The sequence below is a fragment of the Excalfactoria chinensis genome, chromosome 19 (genome assembly GCF_039878825.1).
Source record: "Excalfactoria chinensis isolate bCotChi1 chromosome 19, bCotChi1.hap2, whole genome shotgun sequence".
Taxonomy (NCBI): domain Eukaryota; kingdom Metazoa; phylum Chordata; class Aves; order Galliformes; family Phasianidae; genus Excalfactoria; species Excalfactoria chinensis.
Genome location: NC_092843.1, coordinates 4,564,293 through 4,576,544, shown reverse-complemented (window position 1 = coordinate 4,576,544; position 12,252 = coordinate 4,564,293). Strand labels below are relative to the sequence as shown.

At 42.7% G+C, this 12,252-nt stretch overlaps 1 protein-coding gene and 1 long non-coding RNA gene across 2 annotated transcripts; one reads left to right on the top strand and one right to left on the bottom strand.

Moving 5' to 3' along the window:
- Window positions 1-1,416: 1,416 nt before the first annotated feature.
- Window positions 1,417-11,414, bottom strand: SLC13A2 (solute carrier family 13 member 2). Its single transcript, XM_072353388.1, has 12 exons — window positions 11,136-11,414; window positions 8,661-8,789; window positions 8,222-8,358; window positions 7,328-7,554; window positions 6,473-6,653; window positions 6,137-6,259; window positions 5,041-5,262; window positions 4,625-4,710; window positions 4,004-4,125; window positions 3,363-3,524; window positions 2,318-2,455; window positions 1,417-1,542 (listed from the first exon to the last, which is right to left on the bottom strand). Exons 1-12 carry the CDS (start codon window positions 11,310-11,312, stop codon window positions 1,417-1,419), a joined length of 1,830 nt encoding a protein of 609 aa, XP_072209489.1. The 5' UTR covers window positions 11,313-11,414.
- On the top strand, window positions 3,868-9,224 carry LOC140260746 (uncharacterized). The gene is made up of 3 exons (XR_011905609.1): window positions 3,868-3,984; window positions 4,643-4,783; window positions 9,148-9,224. It is a non-coding gene; the product is annotated as an uncharacterized lncRNA (long non-coding RNA).
- Window positions 11,415-12,252: the final 838 nt, after the last annotated feature.

Below are 12,252 nucleotides of genomic sequence, written 5' to 3'. Positions count from 1 at the left end.
GATTGCTATTTTATTGGGCGCTCACACATTGTGATCGTATTTAGACAGATTGGGTATTATTTGATAGCGATAAATGCACCTGAGGAAGTCTGTATGTGACTGAGATCAACCAGCCAGGAGCTCCTTAGCCCAGAAGAATAAATATCCTTCCTTCTTGTGCTATGGACACTGTGATGCATTGATGGATATGGATGGTATGGAATGGATATTATGATGGGTTGGTGGTTAGACTTAATTGTAGAGGTCTATTTCAACCTGAATGATTCTATGATGCTGTGTTAGAAGCTTATCACATAATCAAATCAAAACGTTGATCCTGTCTCTCAAAGTCTCTGAAGAATTAACACCAGATTATCCTTTCTGGGATCTTCCACAGCAATTGTTCCAAGAAAGCTATCAGCACAAAGGGAACCAGGTACCAGAAGTGTCCTAACAACTGGAACTGGAAATACTGCAGGTTAGTGCATTGTATGCCAATAGACATTCAAAAAGTCCACTGTCCTTGTCAGTTTGTTCGCTGGGAACCTGTGTGCTACTGAAAGTTGGTTTAGGAGAACAGGGATTGAACACTGAGCCATAATAGAGGCTTTGGAAAAGAAGATCTTGGTATTGATAGTAGCAGTTATGACTGTAATGATAACAATTGTGCTAACTTAGCATAAGGAAGCTCAGACAAGCCATTGACCACATGGAAGACAAGTGTATTTACAGTGATATTTGTACATGAGCATAAAAAACCAGTAGCCTTTAATTAATCAAATACATTTTAGGACACAAAGCTCTTCTCGGGGGAATATTTCTATTCCTGCCACGACATTGCAGACTGCAATGCTGCTTAAATAACAATGGGATGGATGTTTCAGGATAAAAGCAGTCTTCTACATTCATAACAGAGTGGGCTGTAAATATATACATTTCAAAGTCATAGGATAGGCTGACAGCAGGTGATTTATCTTTAACCATACAACGCATACCATGCCCACAGAGTATACAACATTATGTACATATGGAACATATACACTGGTGCCTGTAGGTGAATATTCACATTAGTGCTGATACACAAACACAGGCATGAAATCAGTACACAGAGTCTCTCTCCGTCCTTTTATATACACAGTTCTTTCTCATTCACTGTAGGTTTAGGACTTTACATGCAGAGCCTGAAAAACAAAGTAGTACTTGGAGAAAATGTTCCCCTGCAGAGGCAGAAAATCTGAAGGCACCTGGAACAGCTGAAAGGCAGGAGGTTACCTCATCTCATCAATGGGTTGATTTTCCTCATAGATAGCAAGTCCTGTTGCACACAATAGAGCTCTCTCTTAGCCACTGCCTCAGCAAAACTTGGGTCAGTGATCATCTTGCTCGTGTTATGGTCCTAACAGGTGCAGGTGTTGGTTCCCTTGTCTCTCTGTGTTACTAGCAGTTCGTTGAGTTTGCCCAAGATGGGTAGGTATTCAGCTTGAACAAGGATGAAGCCCAGGTGTTGATGGACAGATTTATTGTCAGAACGCCCAGGATGTTGAGTACAAATCCAGCTTTGGCCTGGAATTACAAAGCAAAAAAAAAAAATGTTATTAATTGAACTGAATGCTCTTTATCCTTCCATGCTGATTAGGTTTGTTTTATAGTTAGTTCTTCTAGCTTCTCTCTTTGGCTTCTTCAGACCTCCATCAAATTACATGTAAACTGGTTTCCTTCACAAGATACAATCTGTAGAATGGAGATTGGGCTTCCATTGAGCAGAGCTGTTAAGCTTGAAGTCCTGAAATCCTTTCCATCTGCCTACATAAAAACTTCTCCTCTGACCTGGTATTGGAATCTGGTGTTGTAAACTGGAGAAGTTACCTGGAGACAAGACGTTCTTGTCCATCTTTCTTTGTCATACTAAGAATGGGCACCAGGGCAGCCCAGAGAGAAGTGCAGGCTTTGCCCTGGTCACTGCAGAAACATTATACAGATTATACAGCTCCACGACATCCCTGATCATATCTACACGAGGGCTTTTAGAACAGTTACACACTGCAACTTCTGACTGACAGCAAGCTGCCATTGGAACATCTTCAAGAGGTCTTGACTGTTTTCTTGAAGCTCAATAGCTTCTTGATAAGGCTGTAAATATATACGTTGTTAGGATATAAAGTGGGACCCCTACATACAGAAGTACCACTCATTAATTCAGACATTTCTATTTGTCTTTCCATTTGACTTCAGAAAGGGTGAGTTTTCAAACACTCTTTCAAGAACCGATATTAGAGGGGAAAAAACACAAAGTCAAAACTAGTGATGGAAATGATGGAAAGAACTGTGTTTTTCTCACCATGTCTATAACCTTGAGATGTCCGTATGAGAAGACGATGGCGTTAGGGGGAGTGGCCACTGGGAGCATGAATGCCAACGATGCCGAAAGTGTGCAGGGCAGCATGACATAGAGTGGATTGAGGCAGATTGATTGAGCCTGGGCAAGAAGGGAGAGCACAAGTGATGGTTTTCATACACAAAAAAATACATAGAAACCTTTTGTCAGGATACTGATTGTGTTTGTGTGTGCCAGAAACCATTTCTTTCACTAGTGCTGTAACCATTCATACATGGGGTCTGCTTTAGCAACTTCTACTCAACATCTTTGTGCAGCAGCAGCAAGAATCGGTTTTGTGGACAACGCTCTGCGTTTCTGATTGGGGATTTTGAATCACTGCTAAGGTATAAATTCATAATAACGACCGGTTATTATGAACCAGGTAAGAATATGAAGTGCCTTCAAACAGATTGTGAGCAAAACTAAACAGTCAGTGGAAACTCTGAAGGTGAGTGGGTCATGTTAGGGATTGTTGGAGTCTGTGTCCTATGCAAAAAGGTTCTGGTGGTTCTTAGTCCACCATTTCACACTGCAGAATGACATCTATCATTGCAACAGGAGTCTCCTGTGGAAATTCTGAATTAGGTCACAGAGCCTGACTAATGCTATCGTCTTCAGACTTCTGGAAGGCCAGTGGTTGGAGTGAACTACAGTAATGGAATGTTACAGGGAAACAAATGTTGTTGCTGCTGTCTGTGCAGAACAAATAGGGGAAAACGAGTATAGCTGGCAGTGACCTCATAGGGTTATTTAGGCCAGAAGGCAAAGTCTACTATGCCAATGAGTTTAATCCCTTTACTTTTCCCCAGCAATGATTTTAGGAAGGTTTGAACTGAGCACACAGTATGTGTGAATTTATAAGCATTCTCACCCATATGTATTTGTTTAAAGTCTTGCCTCCTGATCAGATATGTGAGCCAGTGCTTGGTGGTGTCAGCCAGATACCTCTCATCACTGAGCATACACCTGCTTGAAAGCTGCCCTTACAAGAGCATTTTGAACTCACCATTGAAGCCAGGATAGGGAGAAAGAGGGTGGTGGTGGCCACGTTGCTGGCACACTCAGTGAAAGTAGCAATAAGGAGACACAACAGGAACACAATGGCTGGGTGAGGGATGTTCTCCAGGGGAGTCAGTTTGGTACCCAACCATCCGGACAGACCGGATTCCTGTAACAGAGGTAAAATGCCTGTCAGGATAGTAGGCTGATGAAGAAGTACCCGTATCACAATCCAACCGTGTTTCCCTCAGTTCTACCCCATGGAACTTCTCATACAAACTGCTTTCTGTAGAAATGCATGTGGAGGCTGTGAGGACAGTGTGGGAGATGCATCCTGGAAGTGATATCGTCTCCCACTTGCCACACTGATTAGATTGCATTTCATGGAGTCTTTGGTGTAATGGGGCATTTTATTAATCACCCACTCTTCTAGAAACACTGTTAACTGTGCTGCTGTGCTGTACCACGCCGTTTGCATGGGCTACAAAACACATCTCATCATAGGACTGCTCCTAAGGATGAAATCTGTCCTATTGGAGGAAGCGTGTGTTTGGTGCACCCAGCGTGCCCTCTTGTGTTCTGGGAGAGCATATGTGAAAGGCAGAGGAGGAAACACCCACAGAGAGCAGGTAAGCAGAGGAATGTTACCTCACTGCCTTTGGCCAAGGCAAAGCCACCTCCCAGCAGGAACACGATGTTCCATGGCATTTTCTCGTGAACTACTTTCCAGTTCAGGAGAGCTGGAGGTGCTCGGATCTTTGTCTTGCTGCCTACAATCCAAACAAGAATTGTTTGTATATTATATTTGCCAAAGAAATAGGTACTTTTCGGTGAGAGGTAGGCTTAGTTGGAATAGGAGGATGTGTTTCTGTCAGCAAGATCAACATGACTTTGGAATGGTCTCCAAAAGTGAGTGAGGAGATTTTAGAACTTGATGTGCAAAAATATTACTGAATAATCTGCAATTGCTTCAAGTAACACAGCAGAGTAGATGAAAAGTAAGAGTGGATTAGAGGAATGGCAGAATATCCAAAGAATGGCCTCATCCCAAGTAATAAGGGATAAAATGAGAGGTAATGGCCTCAAGTTGTACTGGGGATGATGGTTCAGGTTGGATATTAGGAAATGCTTCTCCAAAAGCTGCACAGGGAGATGGAGAGTCCCCATCCCTGGAGGTGTTAAGAACCATGGAGATGTGGCACTGAGGGCTGTGGTCAGTGGGCATGGTGGGGTGGGAGTTCTGGCAGTCGATGCCTTCAGTAAGCTTACCTGTCTGCTTCTTGATAGCGAATTCAGAAGGGATGATGAACAGCAAAACTGAAATGAAGATGGCAACTGTGGCATCAGAGACAAAGCTGCAATGGATCAGTCAGAAAATTGGTGGTGTTTTAAATGCATAAAGAACTGAGTAAACTGGATTATGCAACAGTAAGTGCAAATTTTACTTCTAAACTCGGTATGATCATGGAATATCCCGAGTTGGAAGGGACCCATAAGGATAATTAAGTCCAAATCCTGATACCCAACTGATGCTCCTGTTAGATTCATTCACAGCCTTGGCAAGGATACAGCAGTAGGGAATCCTCATAAAAATCATTCAGGAAGAGCAAAGCTAGGCTATGCTTTGTAATTCAGTTGTTTCCTGATACAGTTTTGCTCAGAGCAAGGAGGAGAAGTGATGGTACCTTATATCATTTTTGTTGAAGAGAACGGTTGCCCAGCCTGGTATGAAACCAGGGTCTCTGGTAAACCAAAGCAGTACCAGTAGGATGAAGAGGACCAGGACTGCAATCTCTGCAAACTTCATGGATCCCAGTTTCTTGTTCTCATCCTTGATAATTTGGTAGGCCTGTTGCTCCTTGGTCTTTGCAGAGGGATCTCTCACGCAGCCAAAATTCTTTGGAAAACTAGAAAAAATGGGCAAGAAATATCAAAGAAATTTACCAGATGTCTTAAGGGTTGAGAATCCAAACTTTGCAACTCAGACACGTTGTGTTATATATAAATATGCTTCAATATAAATGATATATATAATGATTGTGACATCAACAGCCACAGATGTGGGTTAGAACTGTATTGTATTCTGTGCTGCCAAGATTCAAACCTTTCCTACCCCTAAAACCTCATTGTCAAAGTGTGACACACACAGGGTAATAATGACAAGAACAGTGTGACTGGTGTCGTGTGGTCACCAGGAAGCAAACAGTTGCCAAGGTTTTTAAAGTCATAGAAAAGGAGGATTTGCAAATAGGACTTTGGGGAATGAAACACCATTTCAGGCATTGAGAAAGCTCTTTCCAGTTGAAAGAGGTTGAGGATAACACCGAAGTGGCAGTCCAGGTATCACGTTGGTAACGAAAGTTGTTTGCATGGGCTGTTCAGCTGGGAGCTGACACAATGCTAATCCTGCAGCTCAGCACAACTTTCATCACAAGGGGATTTACCAGCTCTATGGAGAAATCAGTTTCCTGGTTTGAAGCACAGCAGTCTTGTAGGACATGAAAGCAATGCAGCAGGACAGGTTGCGTGCAGCTGGAGCTCCCTGCTTCCAGCTACAGAGTGTATTTTGCTGGGATTACATCAGGTTATTGGAAAAAGAAATTGCAGTATTTTAACAGATACTCGGTGTGCAGTGCTGTTGGCCTCTGTTGTATCTGAATGCTCCTCTACTTGGTGTTTAAATGTCAAGCATAGTCTTATCAATGGAAGAATCACTCATGGTACGGTATGTAATGGGTACTTGATAACAGACCTGTGCTCTGGTATGAGAAGAGTACTTACTTAAAGCCCAAGTACAGAATTTGCAGCCAAATCCAGGCCAAAATCAGCAACACGACCATGGTGGGAAAAGCAAAAGAGAACCAAGAGGCGAAGTTGATGACGTTGTCATTGTTGGGAAAGATCCTGCAAAATGTAGAGGGCTGTCAGCATCCCAAACTCTGCAGTCCCTTCTGTATTCAAAATCAGGAGGTGTTTTGAGGCTCCCCAAGGAAGAGAAGCCAACTTCCCTGCAGTGTTAGCTGACTGACATTTTCCTTCTCTGTGTGAACTAGAAGTCAGCTGGAGCAGAAAGATGTATCTTAATGGATGTGTATTCCCAAATCCAACCAGACTTACTCATCAACTTGTCCCTTCAGCACCAGATTTGGTGTTGTCCCAGTCAGAGTTGCAATCCCTCCAATGCTGGCTGCGTAACAAATTGAGAGAGACATTCCCTTGCAGAGTTTCTTGTGCTTCTCGTCTACAGGGAGTTCATTTCTCTCTTTGTCTTCCTCAGCTGCCAGAACATGGTTATTACCTAGGTCCCAAGATAGGAACGAGGGGGTTACAGAAGCTACATTGGATTGGAAAAGATCTTTTGTCTGTAAAATTCTGTAATTGAAGGCTAGGTCACAACGGACTCAGAGCTGAAAGAGCCAAATTTCCTTGTTTGAGGAGGCTGGCATTGTTAAATCTTTGTTATTCTGTCAGTTTTTACTGGTTGTTGGTGAAAATAACCATCTCTCAGGAGAAGTTGATGTGATGAAGTCTGAAGAGATATTGTTGTGCGATTAGATGTCTTTGGATTAGAGAGATCATTCTTTGGATTAGAAAGATCATTTTAATCTCTAACCTTCAGGCATGAAATAGGCCAGAATCTGTCCCTCAAAGATGGACTATTGTCTGATGAGTTACACAGCAGGTTACAGTGGAACTAGCATAATACTAGGGGCAATATCAAACCTAATGTGAGGTCTTCAGCCAATGGAGTGCCTATACATGTTGTTTTATCGAGTTATTGACCTTCATCCAAGTCAGTAGAACTTACTGTGCCTTTGATTCATGGATGAGCCTTGCAATTGCTGCAAGGAACAGTCAGAGTGTTTTAGATACATTCCTTTTTCACAATTTGGTAGCAAGGACTGTGCCAGTGAAAAGGCATCAGGACATCCTCCATTATCCCAAAGAGAAAAACGCCCAGAGCCCATTCACCTTTTTCCTCCGTTTCTTTGAAGCTGTTTGATTTCATTGGCTCTTCTTGCAGTTCAAAGGCCTTGTTGTCATTCTCATGCACTTGGTTGGCTGCTTCAGACTGAATTTCTGATTTGTGCAGCTGATCCAGAACCGCCTGCGCTATGGGCACCATCATGGCGGTGGTGGCTGTATTGCTGATCCACATGGACAGGAATGCAGTCACGAGCATGAAACCCATCAGAAGTCTGAAACAAACAAGTTTGAAGAAGCTGGATCAGAACTCGGGGCTTCCATGCCCTTTTCTGTAACAAAGCTTTGCTTACAAATGCTAGGTTTGGAATATGCCCAGCAATCAGTTTAAACCATAAGGAAAATGATTTATTATTATTATTTTTTTGTAGATTTATTCTACCTCTATCATTTAAGAGTCTCTTCTTACTCATATAAAACTCTAATCCTTGTTTCAGTATTACTCTGTTATTTGTCTCAAAATTATTCTTTAGATGAGATGTAGATTATACGTCAGATGAAACGGGTTTTATCTTATATGCGTTTTCATTCTATTGCTTTGTAATTTCCTTCTGTATTCCCTCTTCTTATGATCTGGGACAAATTAAATAGGGTAACGTAGCCTCTGTATGGATTAAATCTCCAGTCTGGCAAACAGTTGTTACTTCCAAAACAAGCACCCCCCTGTTTTCTCTTCCCCTCACAATCAATATAGCATTTATAGATATTATAGATACATGGTTTTCTATATTTCAGCCATAGACTTTCCTGACTGTCAAAAGCTGTGCTCCTGCCCAAGTCCAGTAGACCACCTGACTTTTCAGAATTGACTTCAGGCAATGCCGATAGGAACTGATGCCGTTAAATCCTCTATCCCACATCATTTCTGTGGCTGTTACTCACAGGGCTGGTCTGACGCCAGTGATGAGCAAGACCCGCAGAGCAACGCGCTTGTGTAGGTTCCAGTTCTCAATAGCAATGGCCATCAGCAGCCCCCCGATGAAAAGCATATTTGTGTCCTTCAAATACTCCCTGCAGACCTACAGCATGGAGCAAGGGGGAGAGAACAGTGATATGAAACCACTAGATGGAAAGAAAGTGTTTTCTGAGGGGGAAGTTTGTCCCAGAGTCATTAGTGTGCCAACTGTCAATAGCATCTGATTTATGGATTTGCAGCTCCACTCTGGGCACAAACAGGCTCTATTCCATGAACGGAATACATTAGTAACATTAGTACAGTCTTTTCCTCTTTGATTTGCACACTGCAAATCCCCCTGGCTGTAATACCCAAATAAGAGATGGCCAATAAAAACCAATATCAGACAAGACCCCAATCTCTTACTGTTGTCGAATCCATGATATTCATCATTGGGAAGAGCAGGACAGGAAGGAGTGCTGTGACAGCCAACGGCAAAGCTTCCGTGCACCACAGCAGTGCCATCAGGATGATAACATAACCACATTGGGCCTCCTGGAAGAAGAGAGTGCAGGCAGTCAGAAGGCAGGTTCTACACCTCATTTATGCTCTGAGAGGGCAACAGCCCATCATTGTATTCATTGCCTGATAAAGGGATTTGGGAAAATGGTTGTTTTCTGTCTTTTTCTCCCATCTGTCCCCCTAACTGTGTGGCTCCTAATCCAATAGCAAACTACTTAACAACCTCATCAAAACTGTGGGAGAAGACTGGGACCTTTGATTGGGAAAGACAAGAAATAGGTGACTTTGAACCTTTTATGATAAGGGATTGATGGTCCCTGCATGGACGTTTTGGTTTTGCTGATGCTGGTATTTTCTCTCTTATTTTTTCATTTCTGTCTTTGATTTGCAGATGTAATCTTCAATCCAGTCAAGATTTCTCCACCTTTTCCTCTGCATAATTCAGGATGTGGCCTTGGTGAACCTCTGGTAGGTTAAACCTGAATTCTTTGTACTGGAAATACTGTTATCTATTTTTTAAAATCAGATTTTTAGCTTAGCACAGACTTTGAAATGCTGACAAACTGGTTGTGGGTCAGTTTTGTCTTCCACTGACTTTGAGTTATTTCTTGGAAGAAAGGATGATCTCATGTTTCGCTTTATCTTTTGTTTTCCTGAGAAAACAGGCATGGTTTTGTTGCCGACAACCACTCTAAATTTTATATAAGACTCTTTAACTCAGCCTCAGGCAGCAGAAGAATTCAAAACACCACATCAAACATGGCGTACTGGTAGGCTGCTGGGGAAAAAAGACAGCACATGGGGAAGTGGCACTGCGGGATACAGCGTCTTCCTTACTTTGGAGGTAGCAGAATGATTGGTGCCAACAGCAGTCAGAGCAAAGGGGTTGGAAGAAGGAGGTTGTTGCGTGGTCTTGGATTGAGAATGTCCACAGAATGGAGAGAACACATGAAAGCATAGCAATGTTTATTGACTAAATAGTTAAGAAAAGGTGATGGCTTGAGTACAGAGGTTTAAACCAAGGGATAACGGAGGAAAGAAATCTTGGTGGCACATTACCAGGGATGGAAGAGTAATACAGAGATTCCTGGAAAGATTTAAGGCCTTTTAAGCTTTATCTCTAATGAGTGTGGCAGTAACCTTAACAATTGGCTCTATCAAGCGCTGGAGACAGTTTCCCACTTTAATGGTGCCTTTTCTCCCTTATTTTATTGTTTTGAAGATACACCCATGGATGGCACCAATGGGAAATACTGATTGACGAAACCAAGAGCTTATTTCTTGGTAACAGCAACCCCAGGAACAGATGAAAAGCAACACTCCCACTTCTGGGTGCTTCAGAAAGTTTATGATCCAGATCTCTTTTAACTTCTGTAACACTTTGGCCTATAGAAAGTTAATTAGCAAAAAAAAAAAAAAAAAAGTCTGTTATTTTTTGTTTGTCTTTTTAGTAAGCCTTTAAGTGACAGTTTAAGCTGTTTTATTTGTGTGGCAAGGGAAGAGGAGGACATGCCCGATCAGTTAGTGCATTTCTCCTCCCACCAGTACCACTCTATTGTTCGTGCTTGCAACCCTCTGGCCCGAGCTCCAGAAACTCTCTGATTCATTGGTCTGATGAAACGAATGAATTCTATGGGAGAAAAAAAATAAGAGCAGCGAGGAAGAAGGGGCTGCATACAAAGACAGAGCGGAGCGAAGAGTCGGGAAGGAGACCAGAAGCTGAGGGTCAGCTGGGATTAAATGGAAGAGGTAGGACCTGACATTCAAAGAGCTGTAGTGACAGGAGAGGGGATTGGGAGTGGAATGAGAGACCTGAAGACCAGAGGTTAGACCTGTCTGCATGAGGAGAGCAGGAGAAATGAGCGAGAGTGAAGATTAATCCGACTGCTGGCACTCTGCCTGCTCTCAGTGCTGCGTCCCAGTGATCAATGGCTCAGAAATACCTGCCCTACTGCTACAAGCTTTCGCAATTAACTTCTTCTGGAGGAATGTTAAGCATTCTCTTTCAAAACGTGACATTTAACAATTTATTTTATTTTTTGGGGGGAAGTTTATTATGGAAATAATGATAGGAAGAGTGAAATCGATTTTCCTGACGTAACAGATTTCCTTATCCATCCGAGTGTGAGAGATGACTCTTTTACCTGGCAATAAAAAAATACCCAGTGCTGAAAGCGGACATGAATGGGATACTGCTAGAAAATTAGAGGGCAGTTTGGAATTGATCCTTAGAAGGTAAATTAGATTAATGGGTCCCTTCCAGCTCTGGATATGCTGTGATTCTACGAAGTGCCTCTAAGAAAGAATTTGCACGTTCTTTTCAAAGGAACTCCTTTAAGGAGATATTTTGCTCTCAAATTCAGTGTAAAAGGTTCTTACCTTGGTAGGAACGGCCAAAGGCAGTGGCAAGAAGAGAAGGGGCACCAGGATGGTGATCAGGTATTTCCTGAAGGCAAGAGCCACCTGCCAGCAAGGAGCCATGGTGGAGCTGGCCCGGTGCTGAAAGGCCCAGAGCTGCTCCCGGGGACTATATAAACACACAGCAATATTAAACATTGACCTCTGGCAGCTGGGTGTTGTTTTTGGATGTAATCAGAGAAAGAAGGAAGAGAACAAAGAAGGGAGGGGACAGCAAAAGAGTGTCAGATCAGGAACTTTCTTACAACAGCCTTTCTGATAAACAGTAAATCCAGGAGAAGATTAACTCCTTGCACCCAAGTGGTTCTTCCAAAGCATCCTGAGAGGGCTCCTCCGCTTTGCTCCAGTGCTGATCTTCCATCATGCCTTCTTCCAGTTGGTATCTCCCATAAAAAGAGAACAGAAACCTCACATCCTTTTTCTTCTGCTCTGTTTAAAGGGTGAAGGTTCTGGACACCCAGAACAGGTCGGTATGTTCTATGAAATGCCTTGGGCTAAAGAGGGAAAGTAATAACTCTTTCTGGCTTGGCCTGTTGTGTGTGAATGCATTGGACAAGACTTGGCTACAATGCCAAAAACTGCAAGCATCAGGCTATGGGTTTTTCACCTTTCCTATCCATCAGGTTTTTTAGGCACAGCTGTGATAGCTCACAGAGCAATTATTATTATTATTTAAAGTGAATTTGGGAAATCTGGGAAATTGGTGGCGATTTTGGTCCCAATTGCAAAAAAACCCAAAAACTTCCATCAGTGAATGATGTGGATGTGGACATGGTGGGGTGGGCTGGGTTTGGACTTGGGGATCTGAGAAGTCTTTTCCAACCTGAATGGTTCCGTGATGTTGTGGTTAACGCTCCCTCAGTGGTGTTGAAGGAGTGATGCCGGTTTACATTGACTTGGAATTACTCCAGTTTATGTGAACGGGTTAATCTTGCACTCCAAATTGTGTTTTTAAAGTGCTGATTTAAAGCACTTGTTCTTTGCTTACACATCTGGTCTTCGAGGCACTAAACCCTGATGTAGATTGGATGAAAGGAAAAGGTTGTTTAGGATATGGGTGACGAGGCATTGGCACGTA